The sequence below is a fragment of the Rhea pennata genome, chromosome 3 (assembly GCF_028389875.1).
Source record: "Rhea pennata isolate bPtePen1 chromosome 3, bPtePen1.pri, whole genome shotgun sequence".
NCBI lineage: Eukaryota > Metazoa > Chordata > Aves > Rheiformes > Rheidae > Rhea > Rhea pennata.
The window spans coordinates 89571223-89593143 of NC_084665.1; the positions used below are offsets into that span (position 1 = coordinate 89571223).

The window sequence follows — 21921 nt, forward strand, 5'->3', positions numbered from 1 at the left end:
AGGGTGAGGGCGGCCCTGTTGTGGCGCCTCGGGCCAGTACCCGCGCCCGCGCCCTTCGCCGCCTCCCGTGTCAAGCGAGAAGGCAGCGGGGCAGCAGGGATTCCGTGAAGGGCCGTGCAGTCCCTCCCTCAACTAAGCAACTGTAATTCAGTTAAACAGAGGAAGAAGAGATGGGTTAGGACTACACGGACTTGATGATGATTTCAAACAAGCGCCCAAAAGCCCCAGGCTTGCATTAGTTCTGGCGGGGGGCAGCGCAGCACTGCCTGTGCGCCCCTTTCCGGGAGGGAAGGAGAAGGTGCTCTGGGGAAGGAGTTAGCTACAGAAAAAATTTAAAAAAAAATCGTAACTGACAAAGATCAGGTGTAAAGATGCAAAGAAAAAAGGTTATTTTTGGCTTAGATGATAACAGTGCCTACTAAGAAAGGCCTTACTTTATTTTCCATTTCTGTTCTTAAATTTGGATGGCAGAATAAAAATATAAAATATATTAATAAGAATTATTAATGTGACTTATTCCAAGCAAAAGAACGTCATAGAAAAGACACCATTAGGTGTGGCTATAAAAAGCAGAATATTTGTATTAGCCCTGTCTAAGTCTTCTTACTCCACTGAGTTATTTTATTAATAAGCATTAAAGGAAAAAACGTCATCAGTGTGCTCATTTTTAGAGATTCTGAGCAACAATTATACTCAAGCCTGCTTACTCGCAGCATTTACTGGTTTTGCACCTTAAATAAAAAAAATACCCTAGTGTTAACCTTTTTAGAACATATTTGTCTAAAGGATGTGAACTGTAGGTCTGTACAGTGCACACACCTCAAGGTGAAGGTAATGTTACATTGAAGGTAGTCTCAAAGCAACATTAGATTGAAGATTAAATGCAAAGGCTTATTTCATCTCCAGAATAACTGGATAGAATTCCTATCTTTAAGGGATTTGCACTGCTTTATACCAAGACAACCTTTTATCTTTAAGTCAAAAAGAGAACTTCAGAATAAAGGTTATATGCTGAAAGATACACAGCAGGGGCATTTCCATATTTTCTTCTAAAATGGTTTAAGGATGATTTGTAATTTAGGATTTAAGAGGAAAGCCAGATGACCTAGACAGAAGTTTTATTAATGAGACTGTAACAACAATTTTTTTTCTGATTTGCACTGATTGAACATAGACACTTTCATTTAGATATTTACTTCCCCTCATAACCTTTATTCAGCTGATTTGTTTCTGTACTGTGAATGCACAATCATATATTCCAAAATATTTGGAAGGATACAGACCAAATAATAACTAGAGGCTATGTTCTATTTCAGAACAACACACATCCCCAGCTTTATAAGGGATACTGCTTAGTAGGTTCTTCATTCAGATCACAGATGAGTCTCACAATATAGAGCAGTAAACTGTGATTAAACACATTTCAATTAAAAGAGGCCACATAAGATGCATTGCTTTGGAAACTGAGGAGACTTAAAGGATATGAAAAAGACGGAATATTTTAAGCTGTGCAGCAACACAGATAATTCATAAAAGCACCAGGTCATTTAATGGCTGAACCAATGCATGCAAGTTACTGAATAAAGTTCAGGGAATTCAAATGAAGTATTATGCTGCAATCTGCATCTCTTCCTCTGTTCTGTGCTTCCCAAATAGCAAAACCTAAAATGGAAAAAACATGTCAAACCTGCCTAACTAACTGAAAAATACAAAGGACTACAATGTGCTATGATAAGCTATCCTTTGAATAACCTCAAAGCCTGACAATTCCAAGCTTTACAATTCATTACCAGCTATAAAGTAAAAGCAAAAGCTATGTTTTAGGTGATCTTTCCCTCCTGGGTACACTTGATACTTCCCATGCAAAAGCTGCTGAAAAGAACAGAAGTACCAGAGATTCAAATAAAGGCAAAGTTTCAATGGTCATCAGACTCAAAACTCTGTCTGCTTTCACATGAATAAAGCCATTTTGAAAAATAATTCTCCCTTTTTCTCCAAACTATTTTATGAAGTTATATAATCTCACACAGACACTTCTCATTGCCAACAGTAAACTCTTTCTTGTTAAAACTGAAGTGATTAAAATTGTATTCTCTGGTATTTTGAAATACTACAGTAGCTTCTTAGAATGGAAAACAAAGAACTAATAGGCAGGATAAAAAGGATTTTCAATCATCAGTTTTCTTTTAAATAAATGTAGTTATGTATTCTTAAAATACCTGTTTGCTGGTTCAGAGAAGGGACTTAAAATATTCAAAGTAAATGACAATAAAAATACATGGAGATAACAACAATGAAGTATTGCATTAACAGCAGCTCAGCAATAGGTTATTTTTTCTGAATAAAAAAGCTGCAACTGGTAACAGCATTCATGTCTTTAATAATAAATCTAAAAAACAGTGCCATCACTGAAAAACAATGAGCAGCACATCTGACTGCTACTAATTAGTTTTTTTTTTTTAACAGAAGTGAAAAAACATACTAAGACACTACTTGATTTAAGTTTCTTCTGTGCTCCGTGCCTGCTCCCCCCCACCCCCCCCTTTTTTTTAATGCCTTGTAAATTTGTCCCAGCTGTACACTTTTATAATCAAGTAAAGAATGCTGGAGAAAACCACAGAAAAGTCACCTGGCTGCTGGAATCCTCTAACTTCATTATCACTGATTTTGTATAAGAAGAACCAAGAAATTGTGATGCATCATGTTGCACCTGACCAAAACACACACACATTTTCCAGAAACTTCATTTTGGACTTGTTTGTTTTTGAGAGGTTTCCTTTTTTCATTACTCCTTACTTTGAAAAAAGATGTTTCATTCTAAAGCTTAAATGTTTCTGTTTTTCACAAACAGAAATGCTAGCTGCAGTTGAGCTCATCAGGCCTGCAGCATATTTCACTGCCACACTGAAATAAAACTAACAACCTTTTCCTGTTTTGCTTTTTTCTTTTTTTAAAAAAACATAAATAAAACAGAAATTTTTAAAGGGTGCCCTGAAGTCTAGTTTCTATTGTTTCTAGTGTGTTTACACACACTATTTAGCCAATGTGTAGAGAAACTGCTGGAGAGCTAAAATGACTGCCCGAGCCATCCAAGATCCTTTGTTCCCTCCTCTAGACCTCCCAGCCTTAGCCTATACTTCTAAAGCAAATCACTGTGGAAGGACATTTGCATTATCCACAGAACAAATGAGCAGGCTTAAGGACCCAGGGTGATTTCCTTTGCTGGATTTACCTTCTTGATGCTGCTGCTCTAAGGTTAAGAGGTGATGTTTGGATGACTGTCTTGGGATTCATTCTTACTTCCCATCAGTGAGAGTTATGCCTCAGTAGAAATTGCACGATTGGCCTTGTTATCTCTTAACAGCTCTTTGTCTTACATTATACCTTTTATGAACCATTCAAAGACGTGGCTCTTAAGGATAGTGTTGCAGCACACAATCATTTTATTAAATATTCAAATTCCCCAAACACACACTTCCCATTAAAATGTTAATTTAAGTCAGAATCTTCAGACATGCCTCAATTCTAAACTGCTTTTTAAAATCTAGGTGTTTCAGGTTTATCATTACTACTACTTAATGCCATTCTGCAGGCCCTAACGGATATGACAAATAAAACAACTGCTCCTGGAATCACAGCCACAGTAAAATCTGCTGTATTTTAATTCAGAAATACATTGAGAATTTTATACATACATTTACTGGATTTCTTTTGCTTTCTCGTTTTCAGCTATGTTTCATCTACTGCTCTTGTTAAATCTACTTTGACCATATGAGCTGTAGGAGATGATCCACCTCGGAGACCTTCCAAGAAAATCTGTGGTCTGGGTACATTGCTTGAGTTCTCACGCTTAGTCTGGGTGCCAACATCTTTTGGCAAGTACACTTGGGTAGAGTTCTCTCTTCTCATATGGCTGAGATTAGTCTGCATGGCATGAGTTAATTTGCGATGCAAATTGGCCTAAACACACACACACAAACAAAAAAATCAGATAAGAATCTTTTTCTTTGAACATTTTTGTGCTAGTGTATAATTAAGTGTTATACATTATTCATTTGTATATTTTAGGCTTCACAAAACCCATAACATGGCACAGTTCACCCTAGCATCAAAACACACTTGCAACTGTGATTTGGTAACTCCTGAATCTAAACAGTATGTTTGAACGGCAGCACATATAGCTGGCACCATTTTAAGTCAGCTTCCTACCACTTCTGTTTCTCATTGGTAACTGTTTCAATGTTTTTAAATGCTGAAGACTTTGTTTTGTTAGAATAAAATGTTCTTTTTCATGTTAAGTTCTTCCAGTGCTTCAAATTCACTTGAATCAATCTGAAAGCAGCCTGAACGTGACAGTATGCAGATAAATCTCTTTGGGCACCTGCGACGGAAAACAACTTTGAGGATTCCAAATATTAAGGCTAACTAAACTAGAAGATTAAGCCTTTGGCTGGTTTCTGTCAAATGACTTGGGGGATTTTGTCACAAAGTATCAGATAAAAGGGGAAAATGCCTCCCTTCCGGACATTGCTCATTATCTCCTTGCCAAGGAGCAAAATGTAAGGCAATTTATGACTGCAAGAATAAAGCCCTGTTTAATCATAGCAGCTGCTGTAGATATGACTACAAAAACACTTCTTATGAAGTGTTAATATTACAAAGTCAGCGCTTAATACACCAAATGTATGTTCCTTCTTCCATAAGCTTTTCATATCAGGATTGATGCAAAATAATGCAAAACATGTAACATAATGTTCTCACTGAAATATACAAAATACAGTTTCATGTGGTAGGATTCATGCACTTGCCTGTAAGAGAGAAATTCCCTAGCATCCAGGCCAGTCAGTGGAGGCTGAAGAGTGATTAAATTGACCAAATTCAGGTGTTCATATAAGAACAAACCAAAGTACTCTCCAGACTCTGCTAACTAGATCTCTGACTGTAATGGAAGTTGAAATTCCTACATGTAGACATATTTTGGTATCTTAATCTGCAGCTAAATTTTATGCATGGTGTCATCAAGAAAACTTCAGAAGAAAGAGTAATAATGAATTTACAGAAGAGATGGAATGTAAAGAAAGGTATTTTAGCATTTAATCTGAGAAAGCTATTGACTGATGATTAAAGCAAGACTGGGCATGAAATACTGTTTCTCTATGAAGCTTATCCCTCTCAAGAACTGAATGAATGTTATTGCAAGAAATACTGTATGCTTGCACAAAGAAACAGACATAGATCAAAAACTTTACTTTCTAACATCAAATAAATGTTATAACAAAGTCATATTTTAATGCTTTATATTAACACAAATTTTCTGGTGCAGTATGAACAAGAGAAAAAAAAAAAAAGAAAAGAAAAGAAAACCCAGGCATCTGAGCTTATCCTCTAATAAAACGCACAAATGTGTCTTTTTCTCCCCTACCAGCATCCAATTTACAGATGAGATGGTAACTGACTTCTGTTAGTTAAGCACTTTAATTTTAAATACTGTATCACTTTTGTATTCTAAATTCAGCACAGTTAGTGCAGACAAATAACTGCATGGATCTTGGAATTTTTGTGTCAGTCAGCATCACTAATGTCTCATATGGACAACTGATACTAAAACATCCTTAGTCTCTAAACTAAGAAACTACAAAGTGACTTAGGTGTGCTCTTTGTGCTTAATCCTTTGCTTATGCTGAAGATAAATCATTGAATGCATGTGTCTTACTTGTGCTACAGCACATACTATTAGAGAAGCAAACAAGCTTTCAGCTAGGCATATTGTAACTTAGTTGGCTTCTATTTATATGCCTCAATAACAACTATTATTAAAAGCCTTTATAAATAAGTTAATACTGCCAAGAATTCTCACTCCAGAATTTTGTTCTCCTTATATAATGTTGGAGAGTTCATGGCAAAAGAGCAAAAAGAACAGCAGAAAGGAAATAGGCTGCACAGCACACCAAAAGGCTCCAAACTGCACTGTTCACAAAAATGTACGAGCAGTATTCTGTGCCCAGCTATTATTGGTAACTACTACTTGTAACTGGTTGTTCCCTACACTATCAAGTTCATTTTGATTGAGTGGTGAAAATCAAGTGCTATACCTTAACAACTGCACATGCTAACAAGCCCTTAAAAGCAGCTTTTTAAAAAGATACCATTACTTTAAAAGCTTTTGTGTATGTGACATATGGATACACTGTGGTTCCCAATCTACCAGATTTTCAGTATGATTGTATAACAAACATTTCCTTTACATTCTATATCCTATGCTAAGCCTTCTTGCTCTCTTTTGTACCTCTCCTAACTGGTTCTACATGGAAGAGGGAGACAAAATTTTCAAAAAAGTAGATTTGGTTTTAGTAAACATGAGGTATTGGAATAAAATGAAAAAATATTTAATTATGCAAAAAATAAAGGCCTCATTCTTTGATATCTCCTGAGATGGATAAGCTAGCTTAGAGAAAGTTTCCTGCAGGATCAAACAGAATCAAAGGTATTCCTAACCATTCTATCTGCCACTTACTACAATTTTACAATATTAATATACATCACTCAACAGGCAATGAAGTTTTGCCTGACCCAAACCAACCCTATTATAACATTTCTCTACAGCAAAAGTATGTAGCATTATCTTTAAACTCTTAACGTTATTTCAGTGTAGATAAAGGGCTTTAAAATTCACTGTTAATAAAGAAATTAATCATGGCAAATAAAGAATTTAGAATGAATAGACAGCACCAAAAGGACTGCTCAAAAACAGTTTGGAGAAAAAAAATATGGAAGAAGTGGGAGAGTGAGAAGAAAAGTATGGAAACAAGGATAGAAAATACCTGAAAAAAAAAGACAACTGGTTATAACAGAAGTGTTTATCATTGGATACATTCAGATGTGTGGGATACATTTATGTTGAAAGGAACAACAATTTACAATAATTTAATCTGAAGTTTGGTATCCTACACATGAAAATCTGGTAATAACAGTACAAACCAGTTTTATAGCTTTTCTTCTCAATTCCCACTCATTCCATTCATAGGATGCCACAATAGTTGGGGGCAAAATATGAGTATCAGTTTGAGTACTACTGTCACATTTTGTGATTGGTCTCATCAAACATTCTTCTCTATTTCTGGCCTGTATTAAAAAAAAAGGCATTTATTAGAAGAATACAGGCATTTCAGTAAAATGTCATATTGACATGACACTTTTCATGATACTTTTTAAAAGCAGGTGAGAGAACGACAAGTGAATAATGATTTTTATAGTCAACAGTGCTTTTGCCTGCCCTGCAGTCTTCCCAGTGAAAAAAAATATATATATTTGACACAGTTAAAATCAGACAGAAAACCCTTTAGACTAGAGCTGAATTTTAGCCTCCCACATCCTGGCTACATGCTTAATCATTGGAATTTGGATAAAAAAGGACCCCACAACCAGCAAATGTATTTTAGGAGGCATGCATCTCAGTTTATTTCCAGGAATGGGCTCGAAATCATGAATCTTATTTAAGAGAATAGCTTATATCTCTGCCAGATATATATCTCTTATATATCTGGCAGAGACATAAGCCATTATCTTTCTCACCAGAGGCAACTTCAAGGCTACATTCTCTGCATCATTTGGTAGCTACAATTCTCAATGTATCAGAAAAAGCCTGTGCATCCAAATCAAGGCTTTGGATTTCACATGGTAGTACTGTCACATTCATTAATAATGAGCCCTCTTTAATATTGTTATCTGTCCTGTAACTTTTGTCCTCAGATGTCATTACAACCGCACCAGTACATACTGATGAACTCCTGAGTGGAAGCTCCTGTTAATATGCTACCTGGCTCATCTTCTTCTGTTGCATTTATTTATGGTTCCTTCAAGCTACTTTTACAAAACAAGGAATATGAACATCGGCCACAGAATTTTCCTAGGCTAAGGACAAAAGCTTTTATCAGTGCCACAACCCTTCAGCTGTATGCATCCTCCCAGGCAGAGATGATGTGCAAACAACATTAAGAGAAAATGTTTCTTATCTATACCCTAAAGACCTGAAGACATTCTGTATGAAAGGCAGATGATTATACTTCTTTTCTGAAGATGGGTATCATCTGTTCTCTTCCTGTGAAAGGACAGACAGATCAGTGACCCAGCAAGAGGCATGGGCAATGTGTACCTGTGCGTATGGAGCAAGGTATTCAAACTGATGATGAAGTTCGAGGAGCTGAATTAGCTCTGCATGTTCTTTTGCTTTTTCTGTATTCAATTGAATAAATTTATCTGGATTCTGAGCAAAAATGTATGCAGATTCTTTGGAACTGAAAACGTAACATCTGTCTTTGTGCTTTAAAATTCCAATAGCAGGGTTTCCTAAAAAACAAAATAATATAGCGAATCAGTATAATATCCAACAGAAATGGCACTTGTAATTACGATTTTATGTTTCCCTGAAGCCTCTTTCAGTTCTTTTTCTGTTTGTAATCAGAATAAATCCCTGAATGTAAGCTTTTAAATACAGAAGTATGTATTTCTGCAGGCCAGCACAACTGCTTTTGGTAAGTTCACATCCAGCATGTCTGAGTCGAGATGAGGCTCCATATCTAGAAAAATAATGGATAGAACTCCTATAGCAAGGGCATAAGTAAACGCACACTCCCTCCTATATATGTTTCCCACACCCACAAATGTTTGCCCTACAATCTCCAACAAATATTTGATTGCAGCACAGCAGCAGCCCATCTATACCAAGAGCCATAACACCTAAATTATCTGAAGGATCACATGAAGTAACTAAGAAGTTGGACAATAAAATAACAGGAAATTTAAATGTCAATAAAGGCTGAATAACAGATACAGGAAAACACAGCCTAAGCTCAAGGATAGTAGCAGGTTCTGTTTCAGATGTTATTGCCCAGGAAAAAAACTTAGAATCATCACAGGCAGGGCCTTGAAAATGTTATGTTGCATTACTCCATGGCAATGAAAAAAGCAAAAAGAATGTCAGTATAAGGACACAAACAGAGAGTGAGAAAATCAAACAATATCATTATGCAATTATGGAATACTGTATTTTGTTCCAACACAGCAGAATAAGAAAAAGTAGAACAAGGGAGTCAGGAGTGATCAGAGGCATGGAATACTTTTCATAGAAAGAGAGGCTAAAGAAACAGGCCTCTTCAACATGAAAAAGGGTCAACTGCTGAAAAAGAACATGATACAGGGTTCTAAAACCATGAATTGTAAGCAAAACTGACACAACATGACTATTCATGAATTTTCCAGCAGAATAACTACCAGACTTTTCATAAAATTACCAAGCCACAGTTTAAAACATTCTCTTTAAAACCAAAGAAGTATGTTTTCATACTACATATAATTGTGGGATTAACTTGACAATAAGAACATCCCATGGTAAAGTCTAAATGGATTCAAAAAGCAAATAGATAAATGAAGAAACTCCAACGAAGGATTATTCATCATAATAGTCCAGACACAACATTTATCTAAGAAAATCCCACAACCACTGACTGCTAGAACACAGAAAGATATAATTAAGGAAGGACTATTCCTGCTTGATTTCTCATAATCTTCAAGTGTCTATGACTGATCACAGCCAGAAACAGGACATAAGGCTAGAGAGATTCTTAATCTGATCCAGGACAACTGTTGTCATGTGCAAGACTAAGTAAATGTAAGTGAATTACATTACAATTAAAATACATACTTTTTAATATTGCCCCCCAAAATGGCAGTATTTTCCTTCTAACTCCCTAAAACTAGCTGTAGGTTTAGAAACATTCTATATGGATAGGTCCTATAAAGAATAGGGAGGCAACATGAACTGATAGGTTAGCTGGAATAAGATTTGCATTCAAAACAAGTGACTCTATACCAGACCAAAAAATCCTATGACTAGCTGACCACTGAATGCAATTTTCCATTCTCTTCAGAGAAGAATTTTGGTACTTTCTAGACACAGTTTAAAAATACGTAAGATTTAGGCTCACATGATTATGCTTACAATACACTGATACACAAAATACAAGGAATGACTGTTGTTATCCTGTGTTAAAAATACATTAACAAAACTCAAAAAACTGCATTCAGCTGCCATGTAGGTTATACACATGCACAGATAACAGAAGGAAACATCTAATCATCACATCTTGTCTCTGCTTCTTCTTGAGTAAGCCTACTTTCTCTTGAAACTCTCCTGCAGTCTATTTTGGACAGTTTATCTGAATATTTTTTAAAGAAAAATATTTTTAAAGGTTTATCTGAGATGGAAATTGCATGCATGAAAATACAGTTCTCCTCATCTGGCACAAAAGAAAGCATTCAGATCACTACTTTACATTTTCACTGGTGCTTACGTACTTGTAAATAAAAAAAGAAAAAGTAACTACAAAGTATACCTGGAAGAATGAGGCCCTTCTCACCAACTGCATAAGCACAGAAACCATGGTACTGGATTGGCAACTGGTCAAAATTAGTGGTAGTCTCTGGAAAAAGCCATTCTTGGTTCTTGAAATCAGAAACATTTACTCTGGTTCCTGGAAAAAGGTTTACAAAGGAAGGATGGCAGTTAAAAAAAAAATAAAAAAAAATCTCATGTTAGCATATAATAAAGTTACAGGATGATTGGACTCCCATTATCTTCACAGGATTGCCTGAAGTGCTAAGATCCCAAAAGCCAAACCTCAGGCCTGCTTTAGGAGAGATCCTTCCAAAGAAAGCTTCATTTAACTTCAGGGTCCTTTCTTAATATCAATTTTGTTTGGAAACAGAGATTACAAGAAGATGATGATATGATTCTATTTAGTTTTTACCCACTCACACATTACAGATATCCTAGAGTAAAACTAGGTTATTTCCTTGTAAGATGATTTCCCTAATATTTCTAGTACCCAAAGCTCCATTAAATTAGCATTTTTATTCCCCTCTACCTCCCCTTTTCAGAAGTTCCAGAAGATATAAAAGACACAGACAACCTTAAGAAACTTAAAAATAATTTTAGACATATTCTTCTTTCTGGACATTCCGCCATTTTTATAAGGCATGTTTCTATCTGGTAAAGAGATACATTTTAATTTTATACATAAAAAAACATATAAATAAAAATATATTAAAAATGTAAAAATAAAAGCCTGAACCACACTACATTAAAAATAAATCCATACCTTTCTAGGGCTTCATTTTATTAACCTCTCTGCAAACTCCAGTTATTAAAATGAATGTGTAGCACCTTCTATAAATAGAATTTAAATTACAAAATCTTGCAAGGGCTGAGAAAGTGAAGAAAAAGAAAAGGTAATAATTTTTAGTACCCATGGTTTCTCTTATCCTTTCCTCATCACTTTTCACAGTCACTCCTTCGAGAAGAGATGTTAGCACTTCCTCAGGAAAAAGCTGTGATTGGGTTTCCAAGAACTGCTGCAGATTATTAGTCATATTCGTGAGCAAACTTAGCAGCAGTATCTCATCCTGATAGCTGGTCCATAGGTTCGAAAGTGCAACAAAGAGAGGCTGGCAGAAAAAAGAAAATGATCTGAATCCATAATTGTTTATGCCTGTAACATAATCCAAACGCTGTGCTCAACAATCCCAGCTATGAATGAAACAGGTCTGATCTGCAAGGCCTTCATCATCCAGAAATTCAGGGTAATTCTTGGGCTTTCAAAGTGAACTTCTAGCAGATATGCCCAGACCCCAGGGACAGAATGATTCTTTTTATTCATTTAACTACAAAGTCTTTTCAAAATAGGTTACGCCGAGGCCATACTTTGAATTGAATGATTCACTGCCAATATGGTTTAATAACTGCAAATGCAAGAATAGGATGGGGCAGAGAAATTTCTGTGCTAGGATCAGACAAAATGCAACTAGTTAGCTAACGAATGAAATCAGAACACACTCATATGTAAAAAAAAATATCAGGCTGTATTATTTTGTTTCCATTCACTTAGTACCACAATACCCAAGCCATAGTATGTGCCCAAATGATGGTGTGCAAGCTTCAGAGGGTGCAACATTCAGGACAAAACTGGAAGTTGCCATTCCCAGCAACGATGCTGACATGTATGCGCACACATATGCGGAAAAAAAACTTGTGAGCTTTTAGGATAAATGTTGATTTCAGTGACAGTGAGAGAAAATGTGCCCTGTTAAATCTAAACTCAAGAGTGTTTAGAAGAGATACAATGAAACTGAAATGCGTGTTAACAACATTATATGCGTATTAACATTATGTTAAGAATGGCCAACTGAGTTAGCCCTGGAATACATCAGTCTCACTAACACTGTGGAAATGTTACAGTTACAAAAAATGGAAGAAATTAAAGGAAAGGAAGCAAGATCAAAATTATTCTTGCTAGAATAAAGAAAAGAATATGAACAAAATCTATTATGTTTCTTATAACACCTGCTTATTATAAATAGAGGCCTTATCCTACAATTTTTAAATTGTAGAATGTCCTGCTTCTCTACATTCCTGCTGGATGCAGCTTCTCAGCAACTTCTTGAAGACAACAAGAGTTATTTAAAGGGTTCTGTAATAAAAAATCTCTGCCTGAGAAAGACCTGAAATCAAATGACCTTACATATTCTCTCTCCCACAGAGAAGTAAAACCAGCAAACCAAGCTGAGGAGAGAAGAAAATCTAGGAAAGAAGCAGAGAAGTGCAAAGAGCTTCTAAGGAAAAGGGTAATGTGTATTCAAAAAGGTTAAATTCAGGTTAGCGAACTGAATCTTCATAGGCTCCTTTTATCACCCAGGGGAAGAAACAGACTTTTCAGAACAAGTCAAAGAACATAGCCCTGGCTTCCTTCTCTGACCTGCCCTTGAGAGAAGCTCATTCACCTCTTTACTCTCCTCCTTCCTGTGCCTTTATGACCATCTTACAGTACACACCTGGCACTTAAACTCCACAAAGATGGAAAAAAAGAACTGCTTTGAGCAGCTGGACAAAGGGGAAAATGTTCTCCAAAATGAGAAGGTGTCTGGCTTAGAAAATCACAAGCTTATACAAACTGGAGTGTCAGATTATGCCTGAGATGCACCTCAGTCAAAGTGCCACTCATGAATTTGCAGGGCAGATGCCTTTAAGGAAAGCATAAGAAATTCTCTGAGTAGGTAAAGGGGACAGGATCTCCCTCCCCCCATCCACATTAGACTTCATTTCTTCATCTTCATTTCACTTCATCTTTTGTTTTGAAGGATGAAATATAACCTAAATTTGCATTAGCTGCATGCTGATTCAGGCATTCTATATACAAGGAATTAAAATGGAAGACAATGCTCTAATCCATGAAAAGCAAATTTAATGAAGCGTGGTCTCTGTCAGATTTGTGTCCCACTTCCATTACATTGTGCTACTGTAATAACCTCAGGTCTTCATAGCGTTGTCAAGCACCTGCCTTTACAATACTTCTGGTGTCTGTCACTAATTCACTCTTCCTCCCACACCTTCCTCCTGCGTCCTGTAACTATCAACTAAGGAGTATGGATGGTACAGAGCTACCTGTCTGCTCACTGGCCGGGCAGCACACACAAACTGACCAGCTGGAAGGGCTGGCTGGCTGGACATGTTAACTGAGGCACTCCCATTGCAGACTTCATCTTAGGAGGGTTCTAACTATGTCTGTCCAGTTGCTTATTTTTCACAAAACTCGTAGAAACTGAGTTATTTTTGAGATTTCCAGCTAACTTGGCTGAAGCTGGCCAACAGATCCAGAAGCTATTGGGAAGGCCAGAGAGACTGAAAACCCTATTTAGAAACCTACCTTCTTTAGAAAAATGTTATCCAGAGTCCTATTGCAATTACAGGATATTGCTATCTGAAAGAACTTTAAAAGAATCATGTGCTGTTATCTATTATTATTTTGTTCTTGCCATTTCTGCAAGAAACAGGAGAGAGTATTTACACCAAACAAGAGAATATAACTGTAAATCTACAAATACCGACAAGTGACTGAAGATACTTACAATAAAATACCATTTAATTCTTTCTCCTCCCTTTCTGCACCCTGTTTTTCTTCTACCTTGAGATCCAATCTTTATTTTAGTTGCCCCTTCAAAAATCACTTGGAATTACAATAGAGAAGAAACCCCTTCTTCTTAACACAAACTATGCAAAAATACTTGGATCAAGTATATTGTAATAGTTTTCTAATGTTTTGTAATTAAGAAGAATAGGTTTTCCACTCAAAATACTTACAAAAACTTCGGTGGTACCCACAGAAACCTTATTCTGAACAGTGCTTTTTAATTGCTCCATTGTTGCTGCAAACTGTGTGTTTGTCGCTTCAACTTCTCGAGCACTTGTAATTACCTCAGACTGGAAAGAGAATGTGCCTCAGGTAAGAACTATGACAGTCAAAAAAATTAAGTATTAGGTACTAAATATTCATTTAGATCTCTTCAATCAACTGTTTTCAGACAACTATTTTAAGAAATGAAATGGATCGTAACTTTCAATGAAGTATATTATTCCTTAAGTATTCAAGTATATAAAACCAGGCACCACTTCTCTCAAACATATATTAGTATTTTTTATATAAAATCTCTGCACTTTAACAATAAAGAGAATTAAAAAAAACTTAAAATGAGAAATATTTTTCATAGCTTTATGATATACAGCAAAGTAATAAAAAGCCTACAGTTTTTCAAAAGACAAATAAAATGGTCTTTATAAAGAAAGCAAGTTTCAAGGATTTAAGTGGTATTCTTAAGAGACTTCTGATCACTCAGTATGTGTTGGAGGTGCTTTCAGATCAAAATTGAGATGATATAAACATTGAACAAGGAGAATTTTTCTATCATGCTTTTTTTGTGGTATAGCTATTAACAGAAACAAGTCTTCTTGTCCAACTTTTTTGTTCTTCAAATTTCAGGTTTTAAGAAATCTAATTTGTTATTTCCGGTAATCTGGCTTTTGTTACTAGATATTTTATGACAGAATTCAACTTATTCTCCAGTCATCATACAGTGTCCAAGCAGACCAAGCATCAGTATAGAAACAAGAAAAAAATCCTACTTTCTCAATCCTCTGCTAACAAAGTTAATCTAGGAAAAAAAATAAAAACCAAAAGGGAAACGGAAGCATAGCCACAGTGGATCAAACAATCTGTTTTGTCTTTTACCTGACAGTAGACAAAACCAGCAAGTTACAAAGTTCTGCATGACAGATTATGTAAGTTCTCATGTACTGAGATAAATCTGATTTCACTGGTTTCTGAATCAAGCCCCTCACCTTTCTATCTTGTACAAATAGGTAACTTGAATACATCCCATCTGCAATAAAAATAGGATATAACATAAGAATATCTCACCAGGAGGATGCAAAGGAAAGCTTCGTATTGTCTCACATTGAACAGTGCTTCTTTTAATTTAAAAGAACTAAGCTGCATATATCTACAATGGTCTTCATGCATTGACTCCAACAGAGCTGTGAAACAGGGGGCTAGCATATGGCAAGTATTAAGACATTCATCAAGAGCCCGTGTAGCTGACGGAATAGCTTCATTCAGAATGGCTGGCACTGTTTGTATAGAATAAATGTGAGATACATATAAAACAATTGATTTAAATCATTAGCAAATCATTACAATATAATTTTATGAGCAAAGCAGTCTTCCAACAACACTCTGATTTCTAAATTTTATCCTGTTATTCATGAATTTTTAAATGCTTGTGTACCACATTCAGCTGAGGTATCTCACTAATCAAGTGGTTCCAAAGAGGAGTAATTACAAGTGCAGAAACATCACAGTGAAGTCAAGGACTGTGAGAAAATTAGTTTTATAATAGATGCAGTTCAGTTGCAAATACTGACATGGGTTTTCTGAGAGACTTTAGACAATTTGCATAATTTTCAATTCTCAGTTTTCTCATTTGTAAAATATGAATAACAAAAACAGGCTCCCATTGCCTGGATTCTGGGAGATCTAACAGTGCTCTAAGCAAGAGTCATAGATTGTTATTAAACACCAAAAAAGGTACTATGTGAAAAAGAATATATCTGTGCAGTTACTAAAATTAAATATTAGTACTTAAAAAAAAAAAAAAAAACAAATTCCCCAAAATGGCACAGGTTAATCTAAAACATTTTAGCTGATATGAAATACTCAATAAATAATTCTTTTTCTTTAAAAATGCATTATCAACAGAGGACATCCATTACACTCTGTTTTGATATGCAAACAGATATCTCTGCAAGAGAAATGAGATAAGAAGGTCCAGCCACTTTCTTGAAGTGCACAGCACAGAGATTTGTTGTTTATTCCTCTTCAGATTTAATTTTTAATGCAAGAAACACTGGCAAGCAGCAGCACGTTAATTGGAGTTTAGGTGTTTCTACTCAAAACACTATAGGCACAGATAGGCTAGATTTACCAGAGCTAGACTGGGAAGTAAATTTGCTCAGGTATTATAAGCAATCTAACCACAGCAGGAGAAACCTCGACTGATTTACTGTTTTATAAGCAGAGTAAAAAACCAATGAACATTCCTACCCCAGCAAGATTGCTGCTAATATGTTTTAGGGGTCTAACCTGACCTTAAGCATAAAGACATGCATTTTAACCTCTGTTCTAAGAGCATTCATGCTCTGTCTTTTCCTAACTATTCAAAAGTGATGCATAGACAGGCCAACACAATAGAATCCGTACTATAGTAAGCTAAGAAGAGTAACAGGATTAACAAACATTATCTAGTTTAATCAGCCACAGAAACACAGATATTACAGTGACAAAGGCCACAACGTGTTGTAAATCGCACCTACTATATAACCACAATAGTTGAATATTTGGTCACACTGTTAACAAGGCCCTGTGAACCTAGAATAGAGCCAACCACAACACAGAAAGGCGGCATTTGCAGGAAAGTATGTATTATAAAAATAGAAAAATAAAAATATTTTGCATAAGACTTGCAGAAAAAGGTATCATGAAAATCTAGAAAAATTGCCTCCTTCTTTCTTGGATGTGGTAAATATACGTTTCCTACTTATGCTACTTTAATTAAAATACTACCTAAATACTACCTAAAGCAAGTGCTTTGCTTTCCAGTAAAGTACAATTTTCTCAGCAGCAGAGAGAGAGGCTGTAGCCTGTATTCCAGAAACTTTGGTCTTTTAAAATAAAGTTTTTGTCCTAAAATTAAGCTGCAGACCTTTCCTATGAATAAGTCCCCACACTGAACTATATTCCGTGCTATATGCATATTCTCAAAAACATTTCCCCTGAACAGGCATTTATTTATTAATTGTAAGCTTACCAGAACTCATGTTGACTTCTGGAGGACAGAAGAGAGTAAAACTTTTAAAAATAAGAGCAATAGGAAAGTTTTGTCCTACTCTGAACAAGGCTTCAAGGTTTTTGCCTCTTTTTTATTAAACAAGCCAAAAGATTCACAGTTTTTGAGAACGTGGTAAGAATCTGAAGAAGTTTATCTAAATAATGAGAATAGAGATAACGCCCCATCGACTTTTATCACTTCTAATTAACACACTTCACCGAAAATTCTAACTGGACTGACAGCTTCCTTTTGAGATTTTAATTAACTGTTTTTAAGGCAAACATTACACAATTCAATCACTTAGTGGCAAGAGATCAGGGAACAAGTTATGAGGTAAAGCAGGACATGAAAATAACACAGATCACCCTTCCACTTCGACTGCATAGGACTCATAGCTAAACAGTAGTCTACCTGGAAACCTATACTCAAATATAAAACATGTACTTCTCCCTTAGGTTCAAAGCTGTTTATCTAACGAGACAGGATATCATTGGAACTAAAGTAATAAAGAAGACCAGGACAAATTAATTGGGAATTCATAACCAAAATACTGTTGTATACTTACAGTCATCAATGCTGTTTCCTCCCTTCCCCCGTTCCTTGTTGTACAACCGAATCCCTGTGACAAGCATGGTAAGAGTTTTCAGCTGTTGCTCTTTGTTCTTCTTACTGAGTGAGATGAAAGTAGCCAGCTCTGTCTGAGGGAATACACTCTGCAAGGCAGCTGGAAGGATTACAGAAGGTGAAAAAAGCCCTCAGTTTGAGGGAACAGAAAAGAAAATTATTAAACAAACAAATAACTTCCTCTGCTGAACAACTGAGGAAAGTAACTGTGGAAAGCCTATGGTAGATTTTGTCTTCAAGGCTGGGCAGTGCCAGTCTGGATACTCACCATTCATCACATCACAGTTTACCACATCTATAGCTAAAGATCAGCAAAGAGAAGGCAATTTTTTTTTTCCAGTAAGAAAAGCCCTGTTTCGCTACTGAGAGTTTACTGACCTGTTACCTCCCTGACAACTTCAATATCTGTTGGGGATCCAAGGCCAGAGCACAGCAGCACATAGCTAACAATTGTTCGATACACATTCTCCATTTCTTCTTTTGTACGAGGACGACTATCCGTGATATCTCTGACCACAGGGGCCAGCCTTCCCTCCAGAACACGATGTTGCTCGCTGAGTAATTCAGCTAAGAGAGAAGGACTATTAGAAAGTGCGACGTAAATTCATTGCAATTTGGCATATACAGAGGGTGCAATTCCTAGAATCAGTGCCTGCTCAAGAGTTCTGAAGCCTAGATAGGTGAATGAGATGTCCAAGACCATTATAGACGATTATAATTTACAGTAGCAGAGTTTAACATCAGCATAACTGATATAATTAGTCAGCAGAGTCCAGAGAACCCATTAGCCCAACCTTAGGAGAACTATATAGCCCAGTCAGCAACTTTCTGACTCTGGTAGTAGGAACCTATCACGCACATTCACACACACGTATTCTGCACAAACCTAAAGTTACATGCCCAAATCTGACTACCCAGGGTCTCAGAATTTTACTGAACTTAGTGAGCTCCTTCCAAAAGTGCTTTAGAGCTGCTCTTCAGTTTTGCTAATTTTTGTTTTTAATGTCCCAAAATAATAAAACAACATTTTCATGACTTCTCCCCCAAATAAAGTTTATTCTCTTGTTCTGACGTCATCTTTGTCCCAGCCCTCCCTGTCCCTTTAAGATTTAAAGTTACAGTGACAACAGAGACATTCTCCCTTTCTCAGTTTTTTCCATTTCCGCATCCCCATTTTAAGACCGTGTGAAGTTACCATTGGCCAGACCAAACCATACTCGGCTTTGACAATATCATGAGGTTTGAAATATTCTTATTTACTAAAATCTCTGAATCAGATAAATTTGGTCTTTTTGAAACGATAACTGATCGTTCAAGATTGCTTATATCTCTGAATTATGGAAACTGATAAAACACTAAGCTCTCTTTCAGATACATTTGTGCACTTTTGGGTAGGGGCACTCCCTCAGATACACCAGTACGGTGCTGGGTGCCCAGCTGGACACAGCAAGCCAATGCAACTGAAAGCATAATTGATCTCAAGGAATCTAAATCACTCCATTCAGTAAATCTCTCAGATAAGATGAGATGAGTGTGCCCTGAAATCTAATGTACATCTTTTCCCCTCCTATATCCACACTTAAACACCATACTCCTATGTAGTACACTTATTCAGGGATTTTTATTTTGCTTTACTGCCAGCAGTGATTTAACAGGAGTCATTATTATCCCTACAGAGAGTTATTAAATGCTAAACTCAGAATCAATTTCTTCAGTTAAATAATTTATCTGTACTGAAATTACCGCGGTTTGTGTAATTCATATCAAAGTAAACTTGCATCTTAATCGTGTCCAGAGATGGGTTTGTTATGTCAAGCAGTCTAGTAACACAGAGCTATGAAGAGAGACAGAATAAATGAATTATTTCAAATCACTGAGGAAAATTCTGAACTGTCATTGACTATGACACATGTTTCTTAACAGTAAGAAAGTCCTTTTCTTCCCATTCTCCCAACATATAGTGAACACTATGAAGTGTAAGGCATTATTAACATGAAAGAACACACAGTCCAATCTTGAGGTACAGAACTACAAGAATAAAGTATCATTAGAGGTGTGAAAATTTACATATCAAAACAAAATGGCATTTTAGTTTTAGGAACAGGTAGTAAATAATGCTATAGTCTTAGCTAAGTCCTGACAGGGAATTCGATACCACATCAGAATTACCTGGATAAGATTTTGCACATCTTGTTTTGTAAGGATTCGATCCACATTAAAGTCATTTCTTGGATCTAGAACAACAGCTTTCACCTAGAGATTGCCAAAAGAAAGCTATTAATTTATATCTCAACATATAGTCTTTGGGACTTGCCTTTTTTTCTTCCTAAAAAAATCTTACATGAAGACAATATTTCTTTAGCTTAAAAGGAAACAATTGAAACTAATTCTTCCCATTTTTAGTTATCCTTGTGAATTATAAACAACTCATGACCCTGTAATCTCCCTTCTTTACTGTAACCAAGAGTGACACATATTCATGAGACTTTCTGATGGAATGAATAGGTTTGTAGGAACAACGGTTTACAATGATTGAGTCCAACAACTGGAGAGTGCAATGCATAAGAATTTCTTTATATACTTACTGAACAAAAGGAACTGTGACAGAGCTGTGGTTTAAAAGAAACAGTGGAAAGTTACAGATTTTCCCATTTGGAGGATTACCAATATACTTCAGATTATCCAGCTGTGCAAATACTATCTTTACTATTCTTTTTTCCATGGCAATCTTTGATAATGACATAAAGCTACCACATTTCATGTGTTGACAGTTTCAATTTCAGTTCTCTGACACCAGTGGAAAAAAAATCTAACTACGTGGGATGCAAACTCTGCAGAGAAATATTTAAATATAGCTCCATAAAAGTTTCCTGGAAAAATGTTTTTCTAAGTAAAATTTTATAAAAATCTATCATGCTTGTTTACACACTTCTAGGTTGGTGTTGCATGCACCACTACACATGCACATATAAAAAATACTATTTGGATAAAAATTTCATAGTGTTTTGCAAACACGGAAATATTTGCATGCTTGGCTGTATTTTGCAAGCCGCATGAGAAAGATTTTCTTTCATAAGATTTTTAATGTTTAATTAATACTATTTTTGAGCCCAGTGTATTTTTTAAAGCCACAGTGTCTTCTTCATCTAGAGAAAAAGAAAGAAAAAAGACAGACTAACAATACTGCTGTGAACCATTTACATTCTTACAAAAGCTTACCAAGAGCTTATCAATTCTGTTCTTATGACATTTGAAAGAAAGAAGCTCCATCTTTTTACACACAAAGCTCTGAAGGTGCATTTAGGCTATATTCTGCAACAATGCTGTGGTTCGTAAGAACAGATTGCCAAAGTGTATAATGTTTTAGCATACATACAGTTGTCTATCAATGACAACATTGAGATTGATCCCCTTTCAAAAAAAAAGCTAAAAGCACCCAGGTTTGAAAATTCTGACCTATATGCTCTGCTATTAAAATATATTTATTTGTTAATACTTTATTGACTATAAGAGAAGTTGAATGTTATTAGAAAAAACAGGTGAATGAATAATAATAATAATAAAAAAAACTTAAAATATTTAATTTATTCTTACCAGGAAAGCTACCAAGGTTTCAGAAACAGTTTGTCCTTTACTGGCACACTCTTGTCCTATTTCACGAATGATTTTCTTTATGACATTTTCAGTTTGATGGCAAGACATCCTGAATGAACAATATAATGATGGGCTTTAGATCTATCATCATATATTTTAGATTTGTCTGTCAGTGTTTCTTTTCCCCATTGTACTATTTACCAGCAGCAACAACAGTGTATTTTCTGCAAAGCCTCTCAGGCTTTCATGTTTTCAGAAACCAGTCGGCTAAAGGTGGCAGAGATGATTTATGGCTGGATGGACCACAGCTGACACGAGTGTTTCCAAGTAATAAGAACTTAATGCAAAACAAGATCAACAGGAAGAAAAATGAAAGCTGATTATAAAAATATTCTTCCAGGTAGTCTGTTTGACATATGGAATATTTCTCAT

General features: G+C 35.8%; 1 protein-coding gene across 1 annotated transcript; it reads right to left on the minus strand.

Annotated features, from left to right (window-relative positions):
* Positions 1-3729: 3729 nt before the first annotated feature.
* CFAP206 (cilia and flagella associated protein 206) lies at positions 3730-21597 on the minus strand. The gene is made up of 12 exons (XM_062571036.1): positions 21490-21597; positions 20065-20148; positions 19639-19729; positions 18274-18462; positions 17837-17995; positions 15306-15514; positions 14192-14311; positions 11304-11502; positions 10392-10529; positions 8153-8346; positions 6979-7122; positions 3730-3960 (listed from the first exon to the last, which is right to left on the minus strand). Exons 1-12 carry the CDS (start codon positions 21595-21597, stop codon positions 3730-3732), a joined length of 1866 nt encoding a protein of 621 aa, XP_062427020.1.
* Positions 21598-21921: the final 324 nt, after the last annotated feature.